Source organism: Lynx rufus, unplaced genomic scaffold (assembly GCF_022079265.1).
Source record: "Lynx rufus isolate CCGP_SWC_20201006 ecotype Redwood Valley unplaced genomic scaffold, mLynRuf1.p SCAF_1, whole genome shotgun sequence".
NCBI lineage: Eukaryota > Metazoa > Chordata > Mammalia > Carnivora > Felidae > Lynx > Lynx rufus.
In genome coordinates, this window is record NW_025814823.1 from 174,118,261 (window position 1) to 174,142,950 (window position 24,690).

The 24,690-nt window shown below is 45.3% G+C and overlaps 1 protein-coding gene and 1 pseudogene across 1 annotated transcript; both read right to left on the minus strand.

Annotated features, from left to right (window-relative positions):
* Positions 1-723: 723 nt before the first annotated feature.
* Positions 724-10,406, minus strand: ARL10 (ADP ribosylation factor like GTPase 10). The gene is made up of 4 exons (XM_047090881.1): positions 10,161-10,406; positions 9,280-9,481; positions 6,080-6,255; positions 724-4,388 (listed from the first exon to the last, which is right to left on the minus strand). The coding sequence occupies exons 1-4, from the start codon at positions 10,341-10,343 to the stop codon at positions 4,215-4,217; spliced, it is 735 nt and encodes a 244-aa protein (XP_046946837.1). The 5' UTR covers positions 10,344-10,406; the 3' UTR covers positions 724-4,214.
* Positions 10,407-19,207: 8,801 nt separating this feature from the next.
* On the minus strand, positions 19,208-19,623 carry LOC124506812 (sterol carrier protein 2-like; annotated as a pseudogene).
* Positions 19,624-24,690: the final 5,067 nt, after the last annotated feature.

Consider the following 24,690-nt stretch of genomic DNA (forward strand, 5'->3'; position numbering starts at 1 on the left):
CAGCCTGGAAACTGAAGAGGTTCCCAGAAACCCCTCCTAGAGGACCCAGCCAGTTTAGATCCCAGCAGTGACTGGCCATTTGTAAGCAGTGTTCACACAGCCTTTGGAATCTAGTCTGCAGCAGAGCTCATGACGATTTTTGTTGTTTGGCTTCATAATGCCCTCCACAGCATTCCATATTCAGACCTTTGATGGCTGTCCCCTTGTTTCTTTACCCAATTCAGGTGCCAATTTTAGGAAGCCTTTCCTACCACTGTGCCCCACCCCCAGGCTGTGTAAGTGTCCTATTGTCCCTACGCCCCAGACTTTCTGTAGCAATAAAGATCAGTCATAAATGCCTTTTAATCTGCTTGACTTCTGCCTCCAGACTGGGCTGGAGTGTGGACACCTTACCTGGGAATCCAGAGCCCAGCCCAAGGCAGGTGCTAGGGGAATGCTCCATTCTGATCTCTGGAATGGAGGCAGTTAGACATCCTTTGCTCCTGTTTCCACACCCCGGCTCCAGCCCATCAGCTAGAACTCCCAAGGAATGTCAACCAGGCTTGGATACCTCCCAAAAGATACTGAGCTGTGGGTTGAAGGGTCAGAGGACTGGGACTTGCTGTTGACCAGTGATTGTGTCACAGGTAGTATTCTGGGACCACCCTCCATAGCTGCCCCTCACTGGAGCTGTAAGCACCCAGCATGTACTCCTCAAAATCAGAATTCAAATGAAACCACAACTGAGTTTTTGGCATTTATTGTGTGGCTCAAACTGCTGCCGGTGCTCTTTAATGCAGATTGTCCTTGGCAACCCTGCAGGTCTGGGTTCATAGGGCTTGGGCTGGGACAGCAAGGCCTCTTCCAGATCTTTGATGGCAATTCTCCCCATGTACCTCATGGGCCCACCTCGCAGAGGCAGCAGATGAGGAAAAGGTGGAGGTTCTTTACTAGAAAGGACTTCGGGGATGTGTGAGTCAACAAACAAGACAGGCAGACTAAGACTATTCCCAGGTCTGAGGTGTGGGCAGGTACTCGAGGATGAATACCACCGGTGAGTTTCAGCAGCTAGTTCAAAGTGCTGGCAATTGCTACTAAACTAGCATAAGAACAAATGTTTTCTAAAGTCAAGTGGAAACATTTTTTGGAGAATCTAGTGTTTCATTCAGGCAGACGGGGAAGAATCCTCAGATTCTCATCAGCACCTCTCTGTAGGACTGGGAGGGCTGTGATGGACTGATTTCACCATCCCACCCCGTCCTTACAGCTGGATGCCAGTGTGTCAGCGCAAGCTTACAACCCACATCTGGGCACCAAGAGGTACCAGAGGAGGCTTCTTGGGATAGGCAGCCAGTCCAAGGTGGTGGTCTCAGTAGTCTCAGGAACCTAATTTTGCTCAGGCCATCCACATGACCAAGCTTTCAGCCAAGTTGGCCTCTCCTGAGGGTTGGCAGCAGGTCAGAGAATGGAAAACCAGAAGCCACATTGCATTAAGTAATTCTTAAGAACAGAAGCCCTTAGGGCCAGGGTGAATGATGAGGCATAGGTTCAACAGGCAAGCAGAAGCAGAGGCTTCCCTTTGATGTGGAGTGCCCATCTGTTCTCTCAGACCCAGAGCCTTCCTACCTTCCAGCTGCCTTTGTTAGGAGAGCTGCTGACATTTGACCCCTAACTCATGCTCAGGTAGGTTGGGAGCTGTAGTGTTGGGGCAGTGGGGTAGAGTGGGGTGGGGGCAGTGTCACCCAGGCTAGCTCAGAAAACTTTGAGATGAACTCCAGATAATGGCTGGGTCCCAGGAGCAGGTGATCTGGGCTTGTGAATCAGAAAGTCACATTCGGGAGCAACTGAGTAAGAGCACCACAGGCCAGGCATGTAGCTGTTCGTAAGAGAGCCCCACTCCTCTACTTCATCTGGTCTAATTCTGGCAGAAACCAGAGCAGATAAGCACTGTTGGCACTTTGCCTGGAGGATAGGCCAACGACCCTACCAGAGCACAGCTGTCAGCCACAAATGTGATGAGGCACACTCACAGGCCAAGAGAACATCTATATTCTGCACAAGTATCAGAGGGGTGGTACTCTGGACCTTCAGCGCCCCCCGGTGGTGTCTCTTCTGGTGTACCACTCGGACCTGTCTGTTCTGGGAGTGGTCTTCAAAAGTTGCTCAAGTAGATATAGTTAGTTAAACTCTTTATTCAAGTTCACTGCCCTCACTGGAGACTTTGAAAATTGTATTACATAATGATACTCATTAGACCAAAGGCAGATCTTAATTAGAAAAGGATCCCCTACAACACTGCTGGTTCCAAAGGTAAATGTCAAGCACTGGAGAACCAGGAGTTCAAAGAACAGAGAAGTAGTTTTATAATCTTTCAATGTCAAAATGAAAATTTGTCGACAAAGTTTCAAAGGCTACTCTTTAAAAGCCAAGTCATTCCTTAAATATTTTAAGTAAAAGCAAACAAAATCTTCTGCGAACATTAATCAGGATTTCAAATAACAGTGATTCTGTTGATATACCTACTGCCCAAGAGCATGGTAGGCCACTGTTCCAATAATCACACTTCTGGATTTGGGGGGTTCCCTCCCCACCCTCCCTCCTTGTGCCTTTTCTCACATAGGCCACAGCATGGAACTGAAGCACACTGAGTAAATGTCAAATGAAATGAAGGCACATAATCTGTATTCTCAATTAAAAAGCAAACGGAGTTGGATATGACCTCTAAAAAAAAAAAGTCCATTTGTGGCTACTGATTACTCAGTAGCCCCTGACAGACAAAAGCCTCCTTCTTTTGCCTGCACTAAAGAGAAGTGTCAATATACAGACAAACTGGCTGGTCACCAGAAACAGGAGAATCCTGGAGTGTGCACTGGAGAAAACCCAGAAATTCTGTCCAACTTTGCTTTAGCTGAGGAATCAGCAGGTCCAGAAAGGCTGAGTGAGGTACCCAAAGTCCCCCTATTGGCTGATCTGCTAATTCCCATCTCTTTTTGCCTGGATTTACATGATTCAAATTTCCTCTCCTAGAGTCACCATCTACACAGAAGGAGGTGTGTCCTTTTGACTTATCAGGCCAGGTGGTGGAGTTTAAGTTCATGTGGATTAATGTGAAGTATGATACTGCATACAGCTGTAAATGATAGGGGGAAGCTAGAGCTTTGTCTCCACTGACATGTGGAGGTTATCACATTGCCTCACAATTCCAGCTATTTTCCTCAAAGACACAAGTTTTCCATGACAGTCATCTGGGGTTCTGATAACAGCACCTAGAAACAGAACCTAAAACTTCGGCCTGTTCCTTTTATAAATAAATAAATAATTAAAACGCAGTTCGGAGGCCAACACCCAGCTCCAGCTGACAGTTGTCTCCCCAGGGACATGGGTTCCTCCCCCAGACTTCTGTAAACATGGGCATTGGCACAGTTAGTGCAAGAGCAGCAGCTTGTGTGTCCAGATTAGGGGGGAAAAAGCCTTTAGTTTTTTTGATTGGGGGTGAATACCACTTGATCCTGTAGTCTGGCAGGCAGGCCTTGGCTTGCAGAAGCAGGTTTCAGAAAGCTTGCTAGGATCTCCAGGTTCGTTCTAGCACTTCTTACCTTCATGGCTGGAAAACGTATTTCCAAGTCAGAAAAAAAAAAAAAAAACAACCCATGGAAATCACCTCTCTTTAAAAATGATGGCCCCAGGGCCAGAGAGGCAGAGATAGCACAAGGCCATGACCCAGCTGGGCAGAACTGGGGCTGCAGGACATCGTAGGCCTTGGAGCCACGGCTCACTGTGTACTGCCCAGAACCTGCCTGCATGAGAGGGGCGTGAAGTCTCCAGGAGGGAATGGTTCAGACTGGGAGTACTTCTGACACCATACTGGTTCTCAGTCACCACAACCTGCAGTGGTGAGAACTGAGCCCACTGAGCACCTTACTTTACACATCAGAGAAGGAGGGTGCAGGCCTTCACTGGTGACAATTGGATCCACTTCCAGCCTGGAGTGAGCCAGACACTATGCTCTTCCACTGTCTGCCCCACCTGCCTCCCCACTTCAGCCTCACGGCCACCTCACCAGGAAGGCCTCTGTGTGGTTCTTGGCCTTGCTCAGGCCCTGTTCTGGAGTGTGGGAGGAGAGAAGGGAAGAGTTGCCACACAGCTCCCGCCTCAGGCCCAGGCCGGCAATAGAGAAGCAGGAGTGGCAGAACGGGGGTCTCCAGGGTTGGGTGCGTGAGCAGGTGGGGGCCAGCCTAGGAGAGAAGCTCCAAGAGCAGTCTCCAGATATGCACGGTGCCGGGGTCTTCAAAGCCAGGTCCTGCAGGGGCGATGCTGGCTGCCAAGAGGAACACCTCCCGCTGGCTATCGACAGCCTGCAGGCCCAGCTCCTGCTGCAGCTCCACCATGCTCATGGCCTCACTCAGGTCCTGGGAGGAGATGGAGAAGCTAGTTGGAACAGAGCTGACAGTTTCCCAGCACCCATGCTGTCATCCATGGAAAGAACTGTTTGGCTACCCGGGGAACACTGGGGCCTAAGTTCCCAGAAGTGGCCTCTGGGCCCCTTTGTCTAAACTCTTTTCCGTCTTTCCTTGGTACCAACCTCTTTTCATACCATCACCAGCCACTGTGGTAAGAGATGGCACTTCCTTTAAGCCAGGCATTGTAAGAGGCGCTTAGACTTATTTGATTCTCACAGTCTGCACTGAACTGCTGAGGAAATGGATTCAGGGAGGTGAAGGTATTTAGCTAAGGACACAGTGACAAAGCCAGGTTTCAAACCCAGGTTGGGCTGATAACCAAGGCTATACCCCTTACAGGAATCCTAGCTCAGTTTCCTAAACTCAGTAGTGGGGAGATCTTATATTAGGATCATTTCCAGACAAGAGCCTTATCTGCCCCAGACTCCTAGACACTGGCTGAGGAAAAAAGAAGCCACTGCAGAGCACGGCTGGTGAGGGTACATTTTAATTTCAGCCCTGGCCCCAAATTAAAATAATTCTTGGAGAATTCATAGGACCTTAGGTGTTGTCTCCTGTAGGTTCTATATTGCCATAAATTATGAGTAGAATGATGATATAATTCATCATCCAAACCAGGGTACTTCTGAGACTCAAAGTGGGCACTATTAATAATTATATCAGAACAACAGGCATAAATGGGGACCATCCCAGGAAAACCAGGACATATGGGCATATTTATAAATGATTGTCAAATATTTCCTGACAGGCAAGGGAAACTGGGATCAAAGACGTACAGCTTCTCTTCAAGACAGGTTGGGAACATGTGCCACAGTTCTCAGGGACATGGGCCAGGCTACAGGAAAAATGACAGAACTCTGTACTGTGGCAAAGCTTAACTTGGTATGTACTGAGAAGGGCAGCTTAGGTCTGGCCAAAGGCCCAGAAAAGGTATAGTGTGGTTAAGAAGGATCTTTGAGGAAGATCTGAGTTCAAGTCCTGCCTTTGCCATATACCAGCTGTAACTCTGGGCATTGAGGGATAATAACAAGGCCAATCATAGGGTTTTGCAGGATTTAAGTGAGGTCATGATTGTCAGGTGGTTAGCCTGGCACACTGTAGGCGCACTCATGATATTGTCATTTCAATCGGCTCAACTTACTACTTCCCAGCTTTACCTCTCAGATCTAGAGCTGGAAGTCACAAGGATATGGCAATGCAGAAAAGGCACAAGTTTTGGATTTAGACATCCCAGTTCCACTATTTGCAAGGTGTACAGCCTTGGGGAGATTACAAAACCTCAAGCTTCAGATTCCCAATTTGTAAAATGGGAATAGTATCCCATACCTAGTAGGGTCAATTAGAAGCATAATATGAAATGCTCTTCAAAACCATACCTGACTGACATGTAGTGGATGCTTAATCATTATTTTTCTCATTTCTCCAGGATGGTGGGTGGCAGGGAGACAAAGAGGAAGGCAGATAGAGGACGAGGGTCAGGGATGAGGAAAAAGCACAGGATGAAAACACGGGACAGAATCTCAGCCAAGTGCTCCGGGTCATGGACTTGGGCCTGAATCTCTCTCCTGTGCTCCCTGCCCCTGCCCAGGGATCAGTGGATAAAGCCCAACTGGCCTAAGCCAGCCTCCCATGGCTCTCACCTGCTTGTTGGCCACCACGACGACAGGCAGGTCAGGGTCCTTGTCCAGCAGCTTGTGCAGTTCCTGCCGGGCCCAAGGCAGCCGCAGCCGGTCAGCCGAGTCCACCAGGAACACCAGCACGTCTACTTCATTCACAAACTCCTTCCAGTAGAAGCGTAGGTTCTGACTGCCACCGACTGAGGAGAGGCCAGGGGCCAGCTCAGAGCCTCCCCAGGCCCCAGCTCTGTACATACAGCCTCAAGACCACCCCTCTTCTGGCTTCCCAAGGCTCCATCAGCCAGGGGCAAGGAAAAGACAACCTGTTCTGGAGCCAATCAGACCTGGTTAGCCCGGGCTCTGACAGCTAGGGCTCCCTGGGCAAGTCACTGCCTTCAAGCAGCAGCATTCTCCTCCTCACTGAACTTACCTACTAATAGGTTGTGGCAAAACCCAAGGTACCACACGCAATGCACCTTTCACAGGGCTAGCATACAAGGTGCTCATTAAATAGTACTCTCTAGTTCTTTTTCCTGGGCTGCTTCCTGCCAATTCCTAGCTTCCTCCCTGGCCAGTAATGGTGTGGTCAGAAGCCAGGACTCCCTGCCCAGCCTGTGCACAGCCATTCTCCCTTCAGTGTCTCTTGTTCAGTCTGGTCACCCCATTTTCTTTCCTTGCAAACACCACACTCAGTCCTACCACCACATGGCTGCCCACACAGTACCCTGGCTTGCCTTCTTATTCCTCTCTGTCCCTCTGCACAGTCCCCATTAGTCACACCACATCCTAGTGTTGCTGAATATATTTCTGATACTTGTGGACTCTATGCTCTTTGAGAGTTAGAGCTGTTTACATCTGGATCCCCCCCAAAGCCCTCAGCACAATGCCTGGCACATAGCAGGCACTCAACAAGTATTTACTGAGTGCTTACTAGGTGCCAAGCACTGATCTGGGTGCTGGGGATACAGAGGTGAGCAAGGCAGACAGGGCCCTGCTCTCAAGGAGCTCCCTCTGTAACCAAGACGGACACAGCAGTAACACATAAGCACATTTCAGAAGGGAAGGAAATCAAACAGAAAAAGTGAAAATGGCTGAGGGTGGCTTTGGTTTGGGTCATCTGGGAAGGTCTTCCCGAGGAAGCAGCATATGAGCTGAGTCTGGACTAATGAAAAGGAGCTAGCTAAGGGAAGAGGCAGAGAAAAGCATTACAAGCAGAAGGAAGAGCAAGAACACTGTGTTTGAGAAACAGAAGGCAGCCAGGATGGCTGAGGGAGGGAGGAAGAAGCCACAACCATCAAGGTTGGCCAGGGCTTGAACACACAGGGGCTGTAAGGCTACAGTGAGGCTGCTGGGGATCCCCTTAAGGGTTTTAAGCAAGCGTGACATGGGTGTCTGAAAGATACTGCTGGCTGACATTGGGGACAGAAGTGGAAGCAGAAAGACCAGCACAGGGGCTATTATAGTACTGGGATGATGGTGGCTTGGATCAAACAGGCAGTGGTGGAAGTGGGGGAAAGTGGACAGATGCAGAATCTATTGGAAAATAAAGCTGAAAGAACTAGCTAATGAAAGAGGTATACGAAGTGGGGGGGACGGAAAGAGTCATCAAAGATCCACGAAGGGTCCATCCTTGGCTGGGCTCCAGGCCAGGCATTGGAGACCACAGCCATGTGAGTGTTGTGGGAAGGGAAAACTCTAGGACTTGAATGGGAGATCTGAATTTGAATCCAGGAGTGACCCTATCAAACCTGGATTGTAACCAGTCAGACTCTTGGGTAACATGAAAACACCAAACCCCTTCTTCCAGGGATGGGGAAAATCTTGTTTAAAGAACCAAATTCCAGGGGCGCCTGGGTGGCGCAGTCAGTTAAGCGTCCGACTTCAGCCAGGTCACGATCTCGTGGTCCGTGAGTTCGAGCCCCGCGTCAGGCTCTGGGCTGATGGCTCAGCGCCTGGAGCCTGCTTCCGATTCTGTGTCTCCCTCTCTCTCTGCCCCTCCCCCGTTCATGCTCTGTCTCTCTCTGTCCCAAAAATAAATAAATGTTGAAAAAAAAAATAAATTGAAAAAAAAAAAAAAAAAGAACCAAATTCCAGGTGGATATCAATGTTTGCCACAATCAGGGAGGAAAGATATAGCCAGGACAGGCCAGCAAGCAAGTGCCTGAGACCAGAAGAACTGGGCCCATTCAGGCCAACAGGTAGGCCCTCAGAGTCTGATCTCACTACATAACGCTTAACTAAACCTACCCAATCTTTATGGCCTGAGTCCTGTGGCTGGCAAGAAGTCCATTTGTCCCTCCCCTCCAAGTCTGTAGCTAGACACACGTGGCTAAGTACTGCTGTCCTCTCAATACCCCCTCAGCCAACCCTCTCCTGGGATCCCAAGAAGCCTAACACTGAGGATAGGCACTGCCCAGACCCCCTCTGATCACTCACTCAACAAGTTCTCCCAGGTATCTGCTTGAGGCTGGGCCCTAGGGGCCAGACTGGATCAGACACATCTGTGTCCCAGATGCTTAGTTACGGACACAGCCTAGTATGTGGCAAAAGCCAGCTCAGAGGAAGAGCCCTTGACCTAGCCCGGGAGTCAGAGATGGCTTCACAGGATATCATATTTGACCTAAATCTTGAAGGTGTAGCAGTTTCTCAAGGGAAGAAGGGCTTTCCAGACTGAGGGAACAGTGCAAAGGGCAGAAGAAAATAGCAAGCATCCTTCAGAAACAAGCAATGTAGCATGGTACTTAACATCGAGAGCTTAGAGTCAGAGTCTGCATTAGCAGACTGGCAAGCTGGGTGAGCCAGGATAAATTATTTAACTTGTTGGGCCTCCCTTTCCTCATGAATGTAACAAGGATAATGACTGTTTCCAGTTTGTTGGAATTGTTGGGAGGATTTTATTACATAATAATGCCTGTCAAGTGCTTGGCATACAGGAAACTTTAGCTTTTGATATCTCAGTGTTAGGCATGTGAGCTTCAATAGGGGTGAGGGACAGGCAGTGACCAAGCTGGAGTTGCCTGATCATGAACGGCCCATCGCTTCAGAAGACAGAGCTTGGACTATATTTGTGCCCCAGAGAGGCAGGGGAAGAATGTCATACAGGGACGTGTCCTGCTTAGATATGCATGCTGGAGCCACCCCCAGGCAAAGATCCCCCGCTTGGGTCCAGCTGAGGTGATGGGGAGATGGGGGGGGGGGGCGGCGGGGGGGGGGTGTCTGCTCACTCTCTAGCAGGTCCACCTCGAAGTCCTTGGTGGGCAGCCGCACAGAATTGAAGCCCCAGGTGGGGATGTGGCCTTCCAGCGGTGGCTTCCCAGACAGCACGCGCAGGAACGTGCTCTTCCCTGAGCCATCCAGCCCCAGCACCAGCACCTCACGCTGCTCCAACTCCTCCAGCGCCGGCTCTTCGTCCTCCTCGTCTTCAGGCTGTGGAGCACAGGTCAGGTTGCGGCCGGCACCCTCCCTCTGGACCCTCCCTAAAAGAAGACCGAAGACACCAAAGCGTCCATCCCGCTCCCCACCCGTCAACGGGCAGGCAGGCATGGTCTGGTGCAGTGAGACCAGCGCTGCCTTTGGAGTCCTGAATCCCAAACCCTATTCTCCTGGCTTTCCCTGAGTGACCTCGGTGAAATTCCTTCTCGCGAAGTCTCAGCTTCCTCAGACTGGCAATCCCCGCGACCCAGGATCGTAGGTACCACGGACAGGGAAAAACTCGCAATCAGGCCAGGGGCCGGGAAGGGGGCGGAGGCCTCTCCCAGCATGCCCCAGGCCGCGGGCTGTGCGTACTGCGCAGGCGCCCGGCGAGCGCGGGCTGGACAGGGCGTGGGCCCGACATCACTCCGGGGCCGCGCCCACGGAGCTCTGGCGCCCACGAGGAAGCCCGGGTCCCGCGGCAGCACAGGGCGGTGCCAAACACTCCCTGAAATGCCCACCCATCTCTCGGTTCCGGGACTCACGACTGCCTGGCTGCCCGCCGCGCGCCCTTTCGCGAGGGGCTAGCGGGCTGTGGCGCCAAGTCCCGGACCCAGGCGCTTCCGGCCTCGCGGGGCCGCGTCACACCCCTCAGCTGCACGTGCGGAGATACAGACCCCGGCCCGGCACTCACGTCCCACTCGTCCCACTCAGGGAGGCGAGGAGGCTCTGCGCCCCACCAGGCCTCGTTCCGGTCCCAGCGCCGCTCCCGTCCGCGCCCGAAGTAGGCCTTCCAGAGGATGAAGAGTACTGAGCCCAGCACGGCCGCGGCGCCGCCCAGCGCCAGCACCAAGGGGCTCAGCGGCCGCGGAGCCATCGGGCCGGGCGAAGGGCGTGGGTGCGGGCTGCACAGGCCGAACCAGCCGGCCCGCGGAAGATGGCCCCGCTGCGACTGCCGCGGCCGCGCCCACCCACCCAACCGCAGCCCCGCACTACAAGGCCCACAATGCACCGCTGCTGTCAGCGACAGGCGGCCCGCGCCGGGGCAGCGGGAGTGGGCTAGCCGACCAGAGCGCGGGGACCTCCCGCCCCCGCTGCAAGGTGCGGTGTGGAGCGAGAGGCTGTACCTGGGCGTAATGGGAGACGGTGATATTGGCATTTCCCGAGCACTTACTGTATGCCTAGTGGTCAGTTGGCCGCTGTTCTCGGTTACTCTGTAAAGCAGGGCTTCCTGGAAGGAAAAACCGAGGCCCCAGGTCGCATTGTAGTGCATTGGTAGAGACTGCACTCAAACCCAAAAGGTGTTTTCTGGGCATCCCTCAAGACCTCGGGGAACAAATTAAGACAAGTCACAAGGCTACGGGGTATCAGGTTATGGAGTGTCAGAGGCGGGACTGCAGCCTGGATCCCAGACGCTTGGTACTCTACCTTCCGTTGGCTGCTTCTCAGACCCCAGCGGTTCTGCTCTCTTGGGGTCTTGGGCATGCGAATGAAGCAGGCAGGATCAGAAGGCAGTGTTTAGATCTCCTAATCACCTAGTCTTTTGTGACTTCCAGTGACTGCCAAGGTTTCCAGGTGTAGCAGGAGAAACATCCTGAGGTACTTCAAAGAAGAACTCCATGAGGGGCTGCACGGTGAATAGGTGTCTTTATTGTAAGCAACCCCCAGCCATCTAGTTGACCCGGGACTCTTGTAGTCATTCACAGGTATGCTCAGATCTCTCTTATTTGGGAAACTGTCCTCCCTCACTGGCTACCTCCTCTCCTTTCTGTTACAGCCCTACTTCTGGATAATATGCATTTCCTATTCCACGCCCCGCCCACTCAGAGAAACTTCTCTCACCTGGGTCTCTAACAAATCCCTCTTTATTAAATCTGTTGGTAACATCTTAGCTCTTATTTTGCTCCACCTCCTTGCACCATTTAACACTATTAAATAGAGTCTTAGCAGAGATGCCATTCAAAACCTGGCCAGGGTGCCAGCTCACTGCTTGAGGGATCACCTCCTTGGTAAAACAGGAGTGCAAAGTTCCCAAAGAGAAAAGTTATTATCAGTGAATTTAACCAGAACTTTGCAGTCAGAAAAAAAAAATTTTTTTTAGGTTTCTTTTTTTGTTTTTTTTCCTCAGCTGGAGTTCAGTCACCCTGTTTTGTCACAGTTTCTGCCTGAAAATTTTTCTGTCACTCCACTTGAGGATGTTGACCAGGCCTTTGTCATCTTGGGGTCTGATGTGCTCAGTCTGACTGAAGCCCAGAGGTCACACTTAGATATTTGCAGAATTGAATGAATTGCATGTGCTCCTCCCTTGGCTTCTATGACACATTTTTTTCTTGATCTTTTCCCTCCTCTCTGACCAATCCTTTTCAGTCTCCTTTTACCTGGCATTGGCTGCCATTAGCTGAAACTAACTGGACTATTTGGCAAGGAAATTTTGGAAATGGGATTGTCAGGAGTTAGATACAGAGCAGGGCAGGTGAAGGGTGAGGGATGGAGCCATAAGTAAACAGGCACATGACCAGCACAGTCCACCCCTTTGCATCCAGTTTTACTCTTATATCCATTTTAAACTTTGTGCTTCCACTTGCATGATATAATATCCATCATAAAAATAGTCACCCTTTACCTTCTGAAAAAAGGGAAGACAAAGTCCCAATAGTCAATATATCCATCTCTGAGTGATGTTAATTCCTCTTCAATCATAACCCCATCTGGATATTCTACAATTAAAGATTAAATTCTTAAAAAGAATTTTTTTAATGTTTATTTTTGAGACAGAGGGAGACAGAGCATGAGCAGCAAGGGGCAGAGAGAGAGAGAGGGAGACACAGAATCTGAAGCAGGCTCCAGGCTCTAAGCTGTCAGCACAGAGCCCAACATGGGGCTCAAACCCACGAACATGAGATCATGACCTGAGCTGAAGTTGAACGTTTAACCGACTCAGCCACCCAGGCGCCCCTAAAGATTAAATTCTAAAGGTAAACACTGCCAACTTTCCTTACACCGTCCAACTTCCATATTGCTACACAGTAGTCTTAACAAAACAAAAGCCGACAATGTCATCTTTAGCTTAAAATTCCTTAGTGGCTCCCCATCTCTACCAGGATAAGTACTATATGTCTCTGATGATGGTGCAAGAAGGGCAGCAGGGAACTGACATTTAATGATCACCTACTATATATCAGGCTTTGTTCTGGTGTAAAGTGTACTGCTATGCAAACATTTGTCTGTCTTCATCTCCTGAGAATTGTTTCCCTAATGATTGAATTAACTGGAAACCTACCATGTTTATATGATTCTTGGCACAAATAATTAGTCCCAGGGTAATGACTTGGATCAAGCTGGACGAAGAAGATCCTTTCGTGAGATTCTTAAATTTGGTAAGCAGAGTGTTGAGATCAATCTGTCTTGGGTGGATAAAGATGTAAAACTTATCAGCTATAGGCAGCCATTTTCCCCACCTGTAAAGAAGAAAGCTTCAGGTCAAAGAGATTGAGGTAGAGCAGGAAAAACAAAGAAAGAAGGTAGAGCTGGAATCCTGGTGCCATTTGCATTCTTGTGCACTTTTGTTCCTAAAGTCCAGGGTATATTTGTGTTCACCCATTTTATAGCTCCCTTCCTTCCTTCCTTCCTTCCCTCTTTCCTTCCATCCTTTTTTTTTTTTTTTTTTTCATCACTATCTGGGGAACCACAGTATGCCTGCCCAATCCACAGGAAGTAGTCACAAACAGCATAGCATACAATGAGGGGACCCACTATACAGTGAAAGGCAGGACCCTTGACCAAAGGGTCCACTCATTATATCATACACCATATCATCCAGAAGTAGCCAGCTTCAGACAACACTGGCTTAACCTTCTGCCTTTCGGTTATACCTTTGTTATGCTTTTAAGGCAATTTTCTGAACCTGATCTTCACACTTGCTTATTTCGTCCTTGGGTATATCCACTCTGCTATTCACCACAGCCTTTGAGGGCTTTATTTAATCTACATTTTTCACATCGGGTTCTGTAGTTGGTTGTTGTTTATGATTTCTTGTTTCCCCCTTCATATTTCCGAAGTCCTCTCTTTTCTTTTTTAGAATAATACTTAAAATGCTTATTTTCAGTTGTTGCCCTGCCTAGTCTATTAACTCTGGTGTGTCTGGATAAGATAGTCCTGTATGTTGCCTTTCTCTTGTTGGGTGTGTGCCCCTCAGACCTCTCTTATCTGTCCCTGTGAGCTCCTCTTTCCTTGGGGCCAGGAGAGGCCTGGAGACTAAAATGCCTAGGGGAGGTGGCATAGTCCAAGTGTAACTTGAAGCATTCCTGGTGAGTTGGGAAGGAGGCTCTCTGGTGTATAGTCTACACCCCTAGTTGGTATAATCCTGAGCAGACAACTGCATCCCTGGAGAACCTCTCTATAACTCTCTTGGCCCAGGTAAGACTCTTATTAGAAGTTGCCGCCTCTGATCGCTTTAACTTAGTGCTTGGGTACAGGGAGAGGGAAGAGGAGTGGTGGAAGAGAGGCTGCTAAGGTGCAGGCTGGTTCACTACACTGTAGTTAGTTCTTGAGGTAGAGCAGGTGCCTACCCAGCCACCCAGCCAGTGTCTTCTCAACCTGCTGTAATGGTGATAGGGCTGGCCAAGGTCTCCCCAGGGCAACGGGGGGAAGAAGAAGGGGTACATCTGTCCTTAACCCAACAGGGCCTGATTCCCTTCTTAGAGCTCTGGCCTCTTCTGTAATGGGTTACCATTGTTTACACCCAAGCCCAGCCCTCTTCTGATGGCCACAGGGCTGGTTTCTCTGATCTGCCAGCTTCCCTTTGGCTCTCAGGTATCCCTGACCTGGGGCTGCCTTGTGCTATCTGCCATCTGGCCAGCTTATCTCCATCTCATCAAAGAGGAAACAAGCTTGGAGGGAGGAAGTGGTTTACCCAAGAACGTATATTGAATAACCAAGGCAGCTATGATTTGAACCAGGTCTGTGTGTCTTGAAAACCATGCTTTTGATACCTTGTTTCTCCCTGTATAGATCCAGGAATCTAGATCCACGGATTGGTTCTGAAGTTTTTCACGTGTCCTCAGTTGGATTTTAGGATGTTTCAATTTCACAGACATAGATGAGCTCTGGAGTTGTTCATCATTTTAATTAATTGACTCTTAATGTTTTTAAATTTTAAAATTATTAAATATGACAAACAAACATGTTCAGATACCCATGTATTGACCAAAATTTGAGAGTTAGCATTTTGCTTTATTCTCTTTTTTTATTAAAAAGATTTTTCAGGGGCACCAGGGTGACTCAGTCAGTTGAACATCTGACTCTTGATTTCTACTCAGGTCATGATCCCAGGGTCATGGTATTGAGCTCTGCATTGGGCTCTGTGCTGAATGTGGAGCCTGCTTGGGATTCATTCTCTCTCTCTCTCTCTCTCTCTCTCTCTCTCTCTCTCTCTCTCTGTGTCTCCCCCCCCCCCCCCCGCCGCTCATGCATGCTCTCTCTCTCTAAAAAAAAAAATTCAAACATAACTAGAATGCTATTCCTATCTCCAGGTATAACCATTATCCTGAAGTTGATGTGTATCATTTCCATTTATGTTTTTATACTTTTATTTTATGTACGTATCAAAACTTTTTTGAATTTTAATAATATACATAAATGGTGATGTGGCATGGTCTGATTGGATAGGGGGTCAAGGCATGGGTGGTGAAAGAATACACCCAAGGCAGAACAAAAGAGATAAAAGTTTATTGAATACACTGCAAAAGAGCAGGAAGGACAGCAAAGGAGAGACTGTCTGCCAGGAGGTGGTGGTAAAGGGCTATAGGTATAGGGCAGAGTGAGGAAGTATGGAACCTATGGAATTTTCCCTTTTTTGGTGATCTTAAGAACTATGCGTGGTTGTAATTGGTCAGAGCCTATGGCTATTTCCAGGTGGGTCACTTGATAAACCTTTTTGCGTCAGCTTGGTGGTCACTGTGGACACTTTTGCCTTGTTCAAGTTTCTAATGCTCGAGCCTGTTGCCTAAAAAGTGTCCTCTACAGGTAACATACTGTTATCTTTTTTTATCCAACTTGACGTTTTTGAGATTAATCCATGTCATACATGGAGATCTAGTTTCATTTCTAATGCTGTGTAGTATTTCCTTGCATGAATATATCACAGTTTACTTTTTTTTAAAAATGTTTATTTATTTTTTAGAGAGAGAGAGACAGAGGGCAAGGGGGGAGGGGCAGAGAGAGAGACACATAGAATCTGAAGCAGGCTCCGAGCTGCCAGCACAAGAGCCTGACGTGGGGCTCCAACTCACACACTGTTGAGATCATGACCTGAGCCAAAGTCAGCCGCTTAATGGACTGAGCCACCCAGGCGCCCCCACGGTTTACTTTTTTATTCTTCTGTTGTTGAAATGGTTGGACTGACTACACGTTTTTGCTCTCACAAACAGTGATGCAATGAAGATTGTTATATGCATCTCCTTGAGCACATTTGTGAGGGATGTATGTGTGAAGTATTTCCTGGGAGCGAAATTCCTGAGTCATTCTATTTGTGCATCTTCAAAGTTAATACTGCCAAATTGCTCTCCCAAATGGTTGTCCTAATTTTTAATCCATTCCAAAAACATATTAAGTCTCTATTTCCCCATATCCTTGCCAACATATGGTATTATCAAACTTAAATTTTTTTTGCAAATCTGATGGAAATGAGCTTCTATTTCTTTGTTTATTGGTGTTTTTCCCATTGGAGTGAGGGTGAGCAACTTTCTATATGTTTATTCACCAGTTTTGTTCTGTGTTTGTTCATATCCTTTTACCATTTGTTTAATTGGCAATTTGGATGAATATCAGTTTATCACCAGTCCCCTACATTAGAAGGTAGGTGCCCTGAGGGCAAGGACTGAGTCACCCAGCACTTAGCACAATCCCTGTCCCTTCAATATTCATCAACCCTTTGTTGAGTGGGTGCTGATTGCATCTACTGTGTGCTGAGATCTATTCTTTCTGTCATCTCCCCCTTTTCCTATGGGAATGCCTCTTCCATCCCAGTCATGAGATTCCTAGGGAAGCTAACATTTTCTAATGTAGCGTGCTCCTGGCCACAGATGGTTGGCTGCAGTGGGAGGGAGCACTGACCCAAGCCAGGGCAAGCGTTTGAGGCTTTCATACTGCATTTGAGAAATAGCCATACTCTTGGCAGAAGTAAAGCTGGAGAGATATCAGCATTCACGTTCCCTACAGACACAGAGAGAATGAAGATAACGTGAAAAGATGAGAAAATTAGAACTTCTGGTTTCAGGTATTCAAGAGGGATTTCTGTGAGTTAAGTGGGCGGACTGGAGTTGATAAGGTTTTAGAGTGGTGGGGGGGTCCAGAGCTGACAGCCAAGAGAGAATTCTTGAAGACATCTTTGGCACAAAAAAGTGATTTTATTAAAGCACAGGAACAGCACCCATGGGCAGAAAGAGCTGCACTGGGGTTGTGAAGAGTGACTGGTTATATACTATGGAGTTGGGGGAGGTAAAGACAAAAGGGAGGCAGGCCTCCAGAAAGACTTTGATACACTAAAGAGGACTCTTAAAATACTGGAGACCTTGCTATTGTCAAACTAAGGTTTTTTTCCCTCTAGTAATGCATTAACATTATGACAGTAGGGGGTTCCTAGAGAAATGTTATACTCTGTATTTGCCTCAAGTATTTGTCAATGGGTTGCAGTTATAAAGAAATTTAATTTTCCCTGCCATTTCCTTCTTGCCTTTGTTCTCTACATCACTATGGAGGGGAGGGTGATATTAGGGGCTCCAGGAAACCGAGTCTATAGGTTTCTGGAGATTAGACTATTTAAATGAATGCCTTTTTCTTGTAATTTACTAAAATATTTGTAAACTGATGGAGACTCATGCCCTCATGACTGTGATCTCTGTCAGTTTCCTATTTGTTTCCTTTCCTTTGTTCTTGGGCATCCAGGAGTGCCTGAGGAATCACACGTATCCCACCTAGGGGTTGGGAGTGGGGGTACTAGCTTGTGATTTGCCCTCAAGGGCCTAATGGTCCCTTGTCCGATCCCCCCTAATCAGTTTTGACTTTTAAATCTTTAAAGTTGCTGAAGGTGGAGGGTCTCATCTTCTATAGCTTCTTCCTGCTAAATAGCGGTATAGAGATGTCCCTACCTATGGGTCAACATTGGTCAGTCCGGGGACGTATAGGAGAGTTATGAAAGGCGGAAGCAACTGAATTCAAGGTGGACAATGAGTATGAATCTCCTTGAGTAGAAAAGATCATCTGTTGGCTTGAAGTTATTGTAGTGATGGAGTCTTAGCATCAGGTGGAGAGACATGGGAGAAAACAGCAAAACATAATTAGAGTAAGAAGAAAGAAACCCCAATAAAAGTCCTTGGTAGTTGACAAAAATTTTCCAGTCTAGATGTTTAACCAATCATTAAAGGAAAGAGAGGGATTTTTATTTATTTATTTATTTTTTTAATTTTTTTTTTCAACGTTTATTTATTTTTGGGACAGAGAGAGACAGAGCATGAACGGGGGAGGGGCAGAGAGAGAGGGAGACACAGAGTCGGAAACAGGCTCCAGGCTCTGAGCCATCAGCCCAGAGCCCGACGCGGGGCTCGAACTCACGGACCGCGAGATCGTGACCTGGCTGAAGTCGGACGCTTAACCGACTGCGCCACCCAGGCGCCCCGAGAGGGATTTTTAAAAGTGTCAATTTGAGCATTCATGTTGCTTTGAAATCCAGAAATATTCGTGTGGTAATCTGGAATGTATACACAGCATTGTTTTTTTGTTTTTGTTTTTGTTTTTTTTACTTTGAAAACTGTGCATCTCAAAGCAAACTTTATTTGTTCAATTATTTTTAACAACAGCGTTTTATGATAAATACACTGATTTTTCAAGAAGGAAACTCATCTTAAATTTTTTTTTTTTTAAATAGGCCTGTATTCACCTAAAAAAATTTTCCCCCAGCTCTGATCAGATTATTTTGATTTGGGAAGAAAATACCATTTTGACAGCATGAAATGCAAAGTTTAAGTTTTTTTAAACATCCCAGTACAGAATTTTAAAAACTATTAATGGAAAATAGGTTAAGGACATTAAGTGCACAACACTAATTATTGGCCACCTAGTGGTGGTATTCGGTTTCTTCCCTAGTTCTCCCAAGGGAAACTTAAATTCAGTCTTCAGCAGAATGCTCTTTAAAGCAAAATGAGAGTGTTGTTTACATTGTTTTTAGATCTTGCTGTTCCTAATTTTATTCTGAAACTCAGTTTTACCCCAAACCTTAATTAACATATTAACTTTGTAATGCACAGTTGTATGCAGTTCAGCAAGCAGTAATATACTAGCAGGCTCTGTTCACCCAGAGTTCAGGGTAAATAGGATTGGTCACACCCATTTAAAAACAAATCTCACAGGGCACCTGGGTGGCTCAGTCAGTTGAGCGTCCGACTTTGGCTCAGGTCATGATCTCACGGTCCGTGAGTTCTAGTCCCGTGTCGGGCTCTGTGCTGACAGCTCAGAGCCTGGAGCCTGCTTCAGATTCTGTGTCTCCTTCTCTCTGACCCTCCCCTGTTCATGCTCTGTCTCTCCCTGTCTCAAAAATAAATAAATGTTAAAAAAATAAAAAAAATAAAAACCAAATCTCACATTATTTGCCAATGTGTGATTTCCATCTAAGTTCTGACAAGGAAATATATGGATATATATCTATATACCTTATCTTAATTTTCAAAGATAGGCAAAGGGAGTTCTTCACAGCTTAGCTTTGCCTGACTGAAGCTGACGATTTTGTAACTCCATAGCCAGACCCATGTTGTCAGTGATTTTCAATTTGCCTTGAAAGAATGCCGACTGAGGATTCATTTTACCAGGCGTTAAAGCCAGTAAGTCGAGTCAGCCATCGTGATTGTGCAGTCACAATCTAGTTAGGAAGCACTGACCTTTGCCATTCTTCACATCCACCATCCAGGTGGCTTCTTTACCCCCAGGGTCATCCTTCACCTTGAAGACAAAAAAACCACCAGTTTTCTTCAAGTTCCCTTCGTCTTCAAGTTTCTTCTCAATCTCCTTAAAGAAAGATTTGCCTTAAATCCATCAAATGTAGAGCTGGTTGGAGCAGCCTCGATTTGATGAGTTCTGAAAGAACTGGCAGCTTCAGGAAAACCCATCTTGTAGAGCGTCTACACAGCATTGTTTTTATGAGAGCACAAGTTCCACCTTGTGCAGCAGTTAAAATATCTAATGCCATTCTCTTTTGTAGAACTATGTAGAGAGCAAATTCCTCTTCTAGAGGTCCCCAAGATATCCTGAGGTTCCTGCACCTGCCAGGAAATGACGTTCTTTACACACCTGATACGGCTGCTGGGAACTCTCTAAGCAAGGTATCAGGCCACCATTTCCAACGGGCTTTATTGGCTTCATGCTTTTATTTTAATGTTTAATTTTATTTTAGTTATTTTAGTATTTAATAATATAGTGTTATTTTGAGAGTCATTTAAGGCCTTAACTGTGTAAAGGTTGTGTATAGCCATCATAGACTCTGTTCAGGAAGCAAATAAGTAATCAATAAGGAAATACAGAAACAAGGCAATTATAGGTTAATGGTTATAGCAGATTTCAAACCCGGTGTCTGCCAGCACTGCCAGTGAGATTTTTAGATGTCAGGCTTGAAGCCTCTCAGAGGGGAGTACTTCTACTACTTCTACCCCTACTACTTCTCAGAGGGGAGTAGGAACTGGCAGCAGGAATCAGATGGGTCTTTTTGGTTTGTAATTCAAATGTCTTTGGTGATCCTTTTGAATGACCCATTATAAGAAGGAATTATCAGTATAAATTGGGAAAAGGAGAATGAAGAAGAAAGGTGCAACCATCACAAGAGAAGCTTGAGGTCTTCCACAGGTTTCAGGAATAAGAAAGCACATTAGTTGGCTCATCGGTTTCCTGTGAAGGAGGTACAGTTTTTATTCTGGGTATATGAGCCCATGAAGAATGCCCCTCTAACTTTATTGCAGTAGAAGTACACAATATGACCCCAGTAGGGGTCCTTCCATTTTGGAATTAAATCCCCTGCTGTATTAGACTTTCGCCCAGGACTCCTGGGTTTTTATGGGGTAGGTTTCTAGTAACTGTCAAATCAAGTTTAGGGAGGATATGGTTTGTGTATTCACTTAGAGATTGATGAATTAACCCAGCCTCAAGTGAATAATTTAATAAAGCGCTATAGTCTTTATCTATTGATAGGTTTACAGTGAGAAAAGTCTTTTTATATACAATTGTTGGGGAAATCCATCCCACTAAAATAAATAAATAAATAAATAAATATATATATATATATACACACACAAATATATATATATACACAAATATATATATATACACAAATATATATATATATATATATATATATATATATATATATATGGCCATGGGGTCCTGTTATTATTCCCACAAAATAACAAACAAGAAGATTGTCCATACCTGTGCTATTGTGACAATTCTTCTGAAGTTTACCTCACGTTGTTCAACTTAGGCAAACAACAGGTAAAGACAATTAGAACTAGAATTTAACATCCATAAAGGTGCATTATTGAAACATAATTTTTGTAATAATCCTCATTTCCAGAGATAGCCAAATCAAGACTAATTTGCTTGTAAAACAAGTCCAGTTTTAATAAACTTGACCTAATTAATTACATAAGCTCAGCAAGAACAGCGACTGATCATATAAATCCTTTATAATTTGCTTTGCTAGAACTTTTTGTAAGGAATCTCTAGGTTGAACTTTTAGGCCTCTCCAGGCCAGAAGCCAGCCATATACTTGCCATCAGACGTGCCTGCAATACTTAGAGAGTTGGGCAAGTTCCTCTTCTAGAGGTCCCCAAGATATCCTGAGGTTCCTGCACCTGCCAGGAAGTGACATTCTTTACTCACCTGATAAGGCTGCTGGGAACTCTGTAAGCAAGGCATCAGGCCAACATTTCCAACAGGCTTTGTTGGCTTCATGCTTTATAAAGTCAACCTTAGTTCCTTAAAGCTGTTTGGTTATTTCTGAGTCTATGCATGATTCTCAAATATGACCTTCGAGTCAAAGCCTAGTAAAATAACCAATGGTGTCCTGTTACAAAGAGAACAGATTCTTATATAACTCATGCAAATAACTGTAATTGCCATGAAAAAGAACACTTACTGGGAGTCTGAATTTCAGAGGGTTCAGGTAGAGAGAAAGGTTAAAAGCTTCAGTTTGTTTCCCAATGAATACCTTATCCTATTTTTGTATATCATGGATATCTTAAGAGAAAGTTTCCTTAATCGGGAAGAGCAAACAGAGAACCAGCAATTGTTTAAAACAAGAGTCATAAAAACTGTAATTTTCCTCGGTTTATTTTGTACCATGTTCCTAATTTTTGTTCAGTTTGAATGATGTCTTTTGGTTCTGGAAATTCTTACCCATTTTAGTATTAATGTTAAAGATTTCAGATACCTGTATTTGTCCTAAAAGTCCTTTTTATAAATCTTGAAGATAAAAGACGTTTTGTAAGAGCATCAGAACAATAACTATAAGTGACAAAAGAGTAAAAAGTGGACATGGTTAACAGTCTGTTGAGAGTTCATTTTGATGCAATTGACAAGGAAATTTGGTTATTTCTGTGACACATAACACTTTGATAATCAGAATATCAAGTGTCAACCTTATCACCAAAACATATTAAAATTTTAGGAATTGCGTATATATTTGAAGAGTTATAGCATTTACCCAAGCAATAAAACCTAAACTTAACCATTATTTGTTTGACAGTGTTTGCAGAGTAACTTAACATAACAAATAAAATGGCCTAACTGGTCAAAAAGACTTCATTTACAATTTAAATCTTGGAAGTTTGTTAAAACCTTAGAAAGTTATAAAGCACATCCTAAATAGGATTATAGATCACTACAAATCTTAAAAACTTTGGGGCGCCTGGGTGGCGCAGTCGGTTAAGCGTCCGACTCGCGGTCTGTGAGTTCGAGCCCCGCGTCGGGCTCTGGGCTGATGGCTCAGAGCCTGGAGCCTGTTTCTGATTCTGTGTCTCCCTCTCTCTCTGCCCCTCGCCCGTTCATGCTCTGTCTCTCTCTGTCCCAAAAATAAATAAACGTTGAAATCTTAAAAACTTTAAATTATTTATTTAACCAAGATGGCAATAAGAGATTTCAAAAACAAACATGTAGGGTTGTATAGTTGTTAGCAAAACTTAGGTCCTTTAACATTGAGAAGTTTTAACTTTAAGTTGTCAAAGACCTGATAAAGACAAAACATAAGCTTTCATTTTCCCAGCAGACGAAAGAGAAAAAACCGTTTGCATACATATATTTACTATATGTATTATATATTATATATAATATAGAATTATAGATTTATTTATATATCATATAAATATATATTATATATAAAATTTAATATATATATTTATCAAGAGCAGAACAATCCAAGAAAACTTTGTCTTTTGAATATAGAAAAGCAGAATTTTAACCTTATACCAGTGTAGTTAAAAAAAAATTTTTTTTAATGTTTATTTATTTTTGAGAGAGAGAGAGAGAGAGAGTGAGAGAGAGTGAGTGTCAGTGGGGGAGGAGCAGAGAGAAAGGGAGACAAAGAGTCCGAAGCAGGCTCCAAGCTCTGAGCTGTCAGCACAGGGCCTCATGCTGGGCTCAAACCCACAAACTGTGAGATCATGACCTGAGCCAAAGTCAGATGCTTAACCAACTGAGCCACCCATGCACCTCAATACCAGTGTACTTTTAAAATCCATTAATTTCACTTAGTCCATTCTAACCACATGTAAAATTCCTTTCCAAAGATTTCCTTTCACGAACCTTCTACAACTTTCGTTTGCCTTCAAATTTTGTCCCAAGCCATTTCTCTTCAAACAACCAATCTCATTTAGGACAAAATTACTTTCTTTTACTTTCAACAAACTTATATTTCCATTTACTATATCTTATACATCTTTTTTTTACATACAGAGTTGTTTCCCTTATTTCCATCAGTCTTAACTACATTTAGCAGAATTTTAACTCTTAGGAACCTTAGTCTCCTGTGAAAACTAAGTAGTAACCAATTGTGAACTGTTAAAGCAGAATTTTTTTAGATGACAAATTTATGAACCAGTTAAGTGCAAAGCATGTTTACCAACAGACCCAAATAGCCTTAGTTTCTCTGCAATAAGAAGTCAAAAGCACAAATCTACATTGAATCATTAATATTTTAACATTCCATTCTATTTGGAAAAGACCTATATGTCCAATGAATTCAGTCCCACTTACCACACAAGCAAAACTTTTAAGTTTCAGATTACCAAAGACTTTGAAAGCTATCTTAACAATTACCCATGAAAACTTTGAGACAGGCAAAATTAACCATTATTTTAAGTCATCTTTTCACTAACAAATTGGAACGGAGATAACGTGAGCTTTTGTGACCTTCAGCAAACCTAGATAGAATAAGTTCCATATTTAATGCTGATAACTGTAAAAACATGTCTATCTTAATTAAATCAACAAACTTAATTTAAATACCAAATATGTTCTACCTGTGTCCACTTAAAAGTCAATCAATTGTTCCCCATTGTCAGTTTTTACCTGGGAATCTGAAGTGGGTGGTCCAAGGGGGTGCTCTTCACTCTTTGACATTGATGATGGGAGTGGGAGCCAATGGTGCCGGAGACACCGAGGATGGTATAGAAGCCAGTTTTGTAGGCTGCATCCAAGGTGGTGCAGAAACAGGAGTGGGAGGGGAAGGCAGAAGAGGCAAGGTGCCAGCAGAAGGCAGAGAAGGAGGATTCCCGGTTTTAAACATTGTCAGCTGGGACAGAGGAACAGACGCCAGATTTTTGTGTTGTTTTGTTTTGCTTTGTTTTCTACCAACTAGTGGAATTAGGCTGTCCATGTCAGGCTGGAAAAGACAGGGAATTTCCTGAAACAAATGGAATTTTAATAGCTGTTTGGGAATATTCCTTAAAGTTCCCATCCTGACTAACCACAGTTGGCTCCAATTATCATAGCCATTAACCTAGGAAATGAATGAGGGAGAAACCCTCACATTAATTAGAAGAAGGAACAGTAAGAGAGGGTCAGTGTCCCCTTCGTTAGGGATGGCTTGTGTTTCCTCCAGCGACTGTGTTCTATCAGAAGGAAGTCTGTTTAGACAATTATCATCCAATATATGTCTGGGGGAGTTTACTAACCAAATACATTTGGGC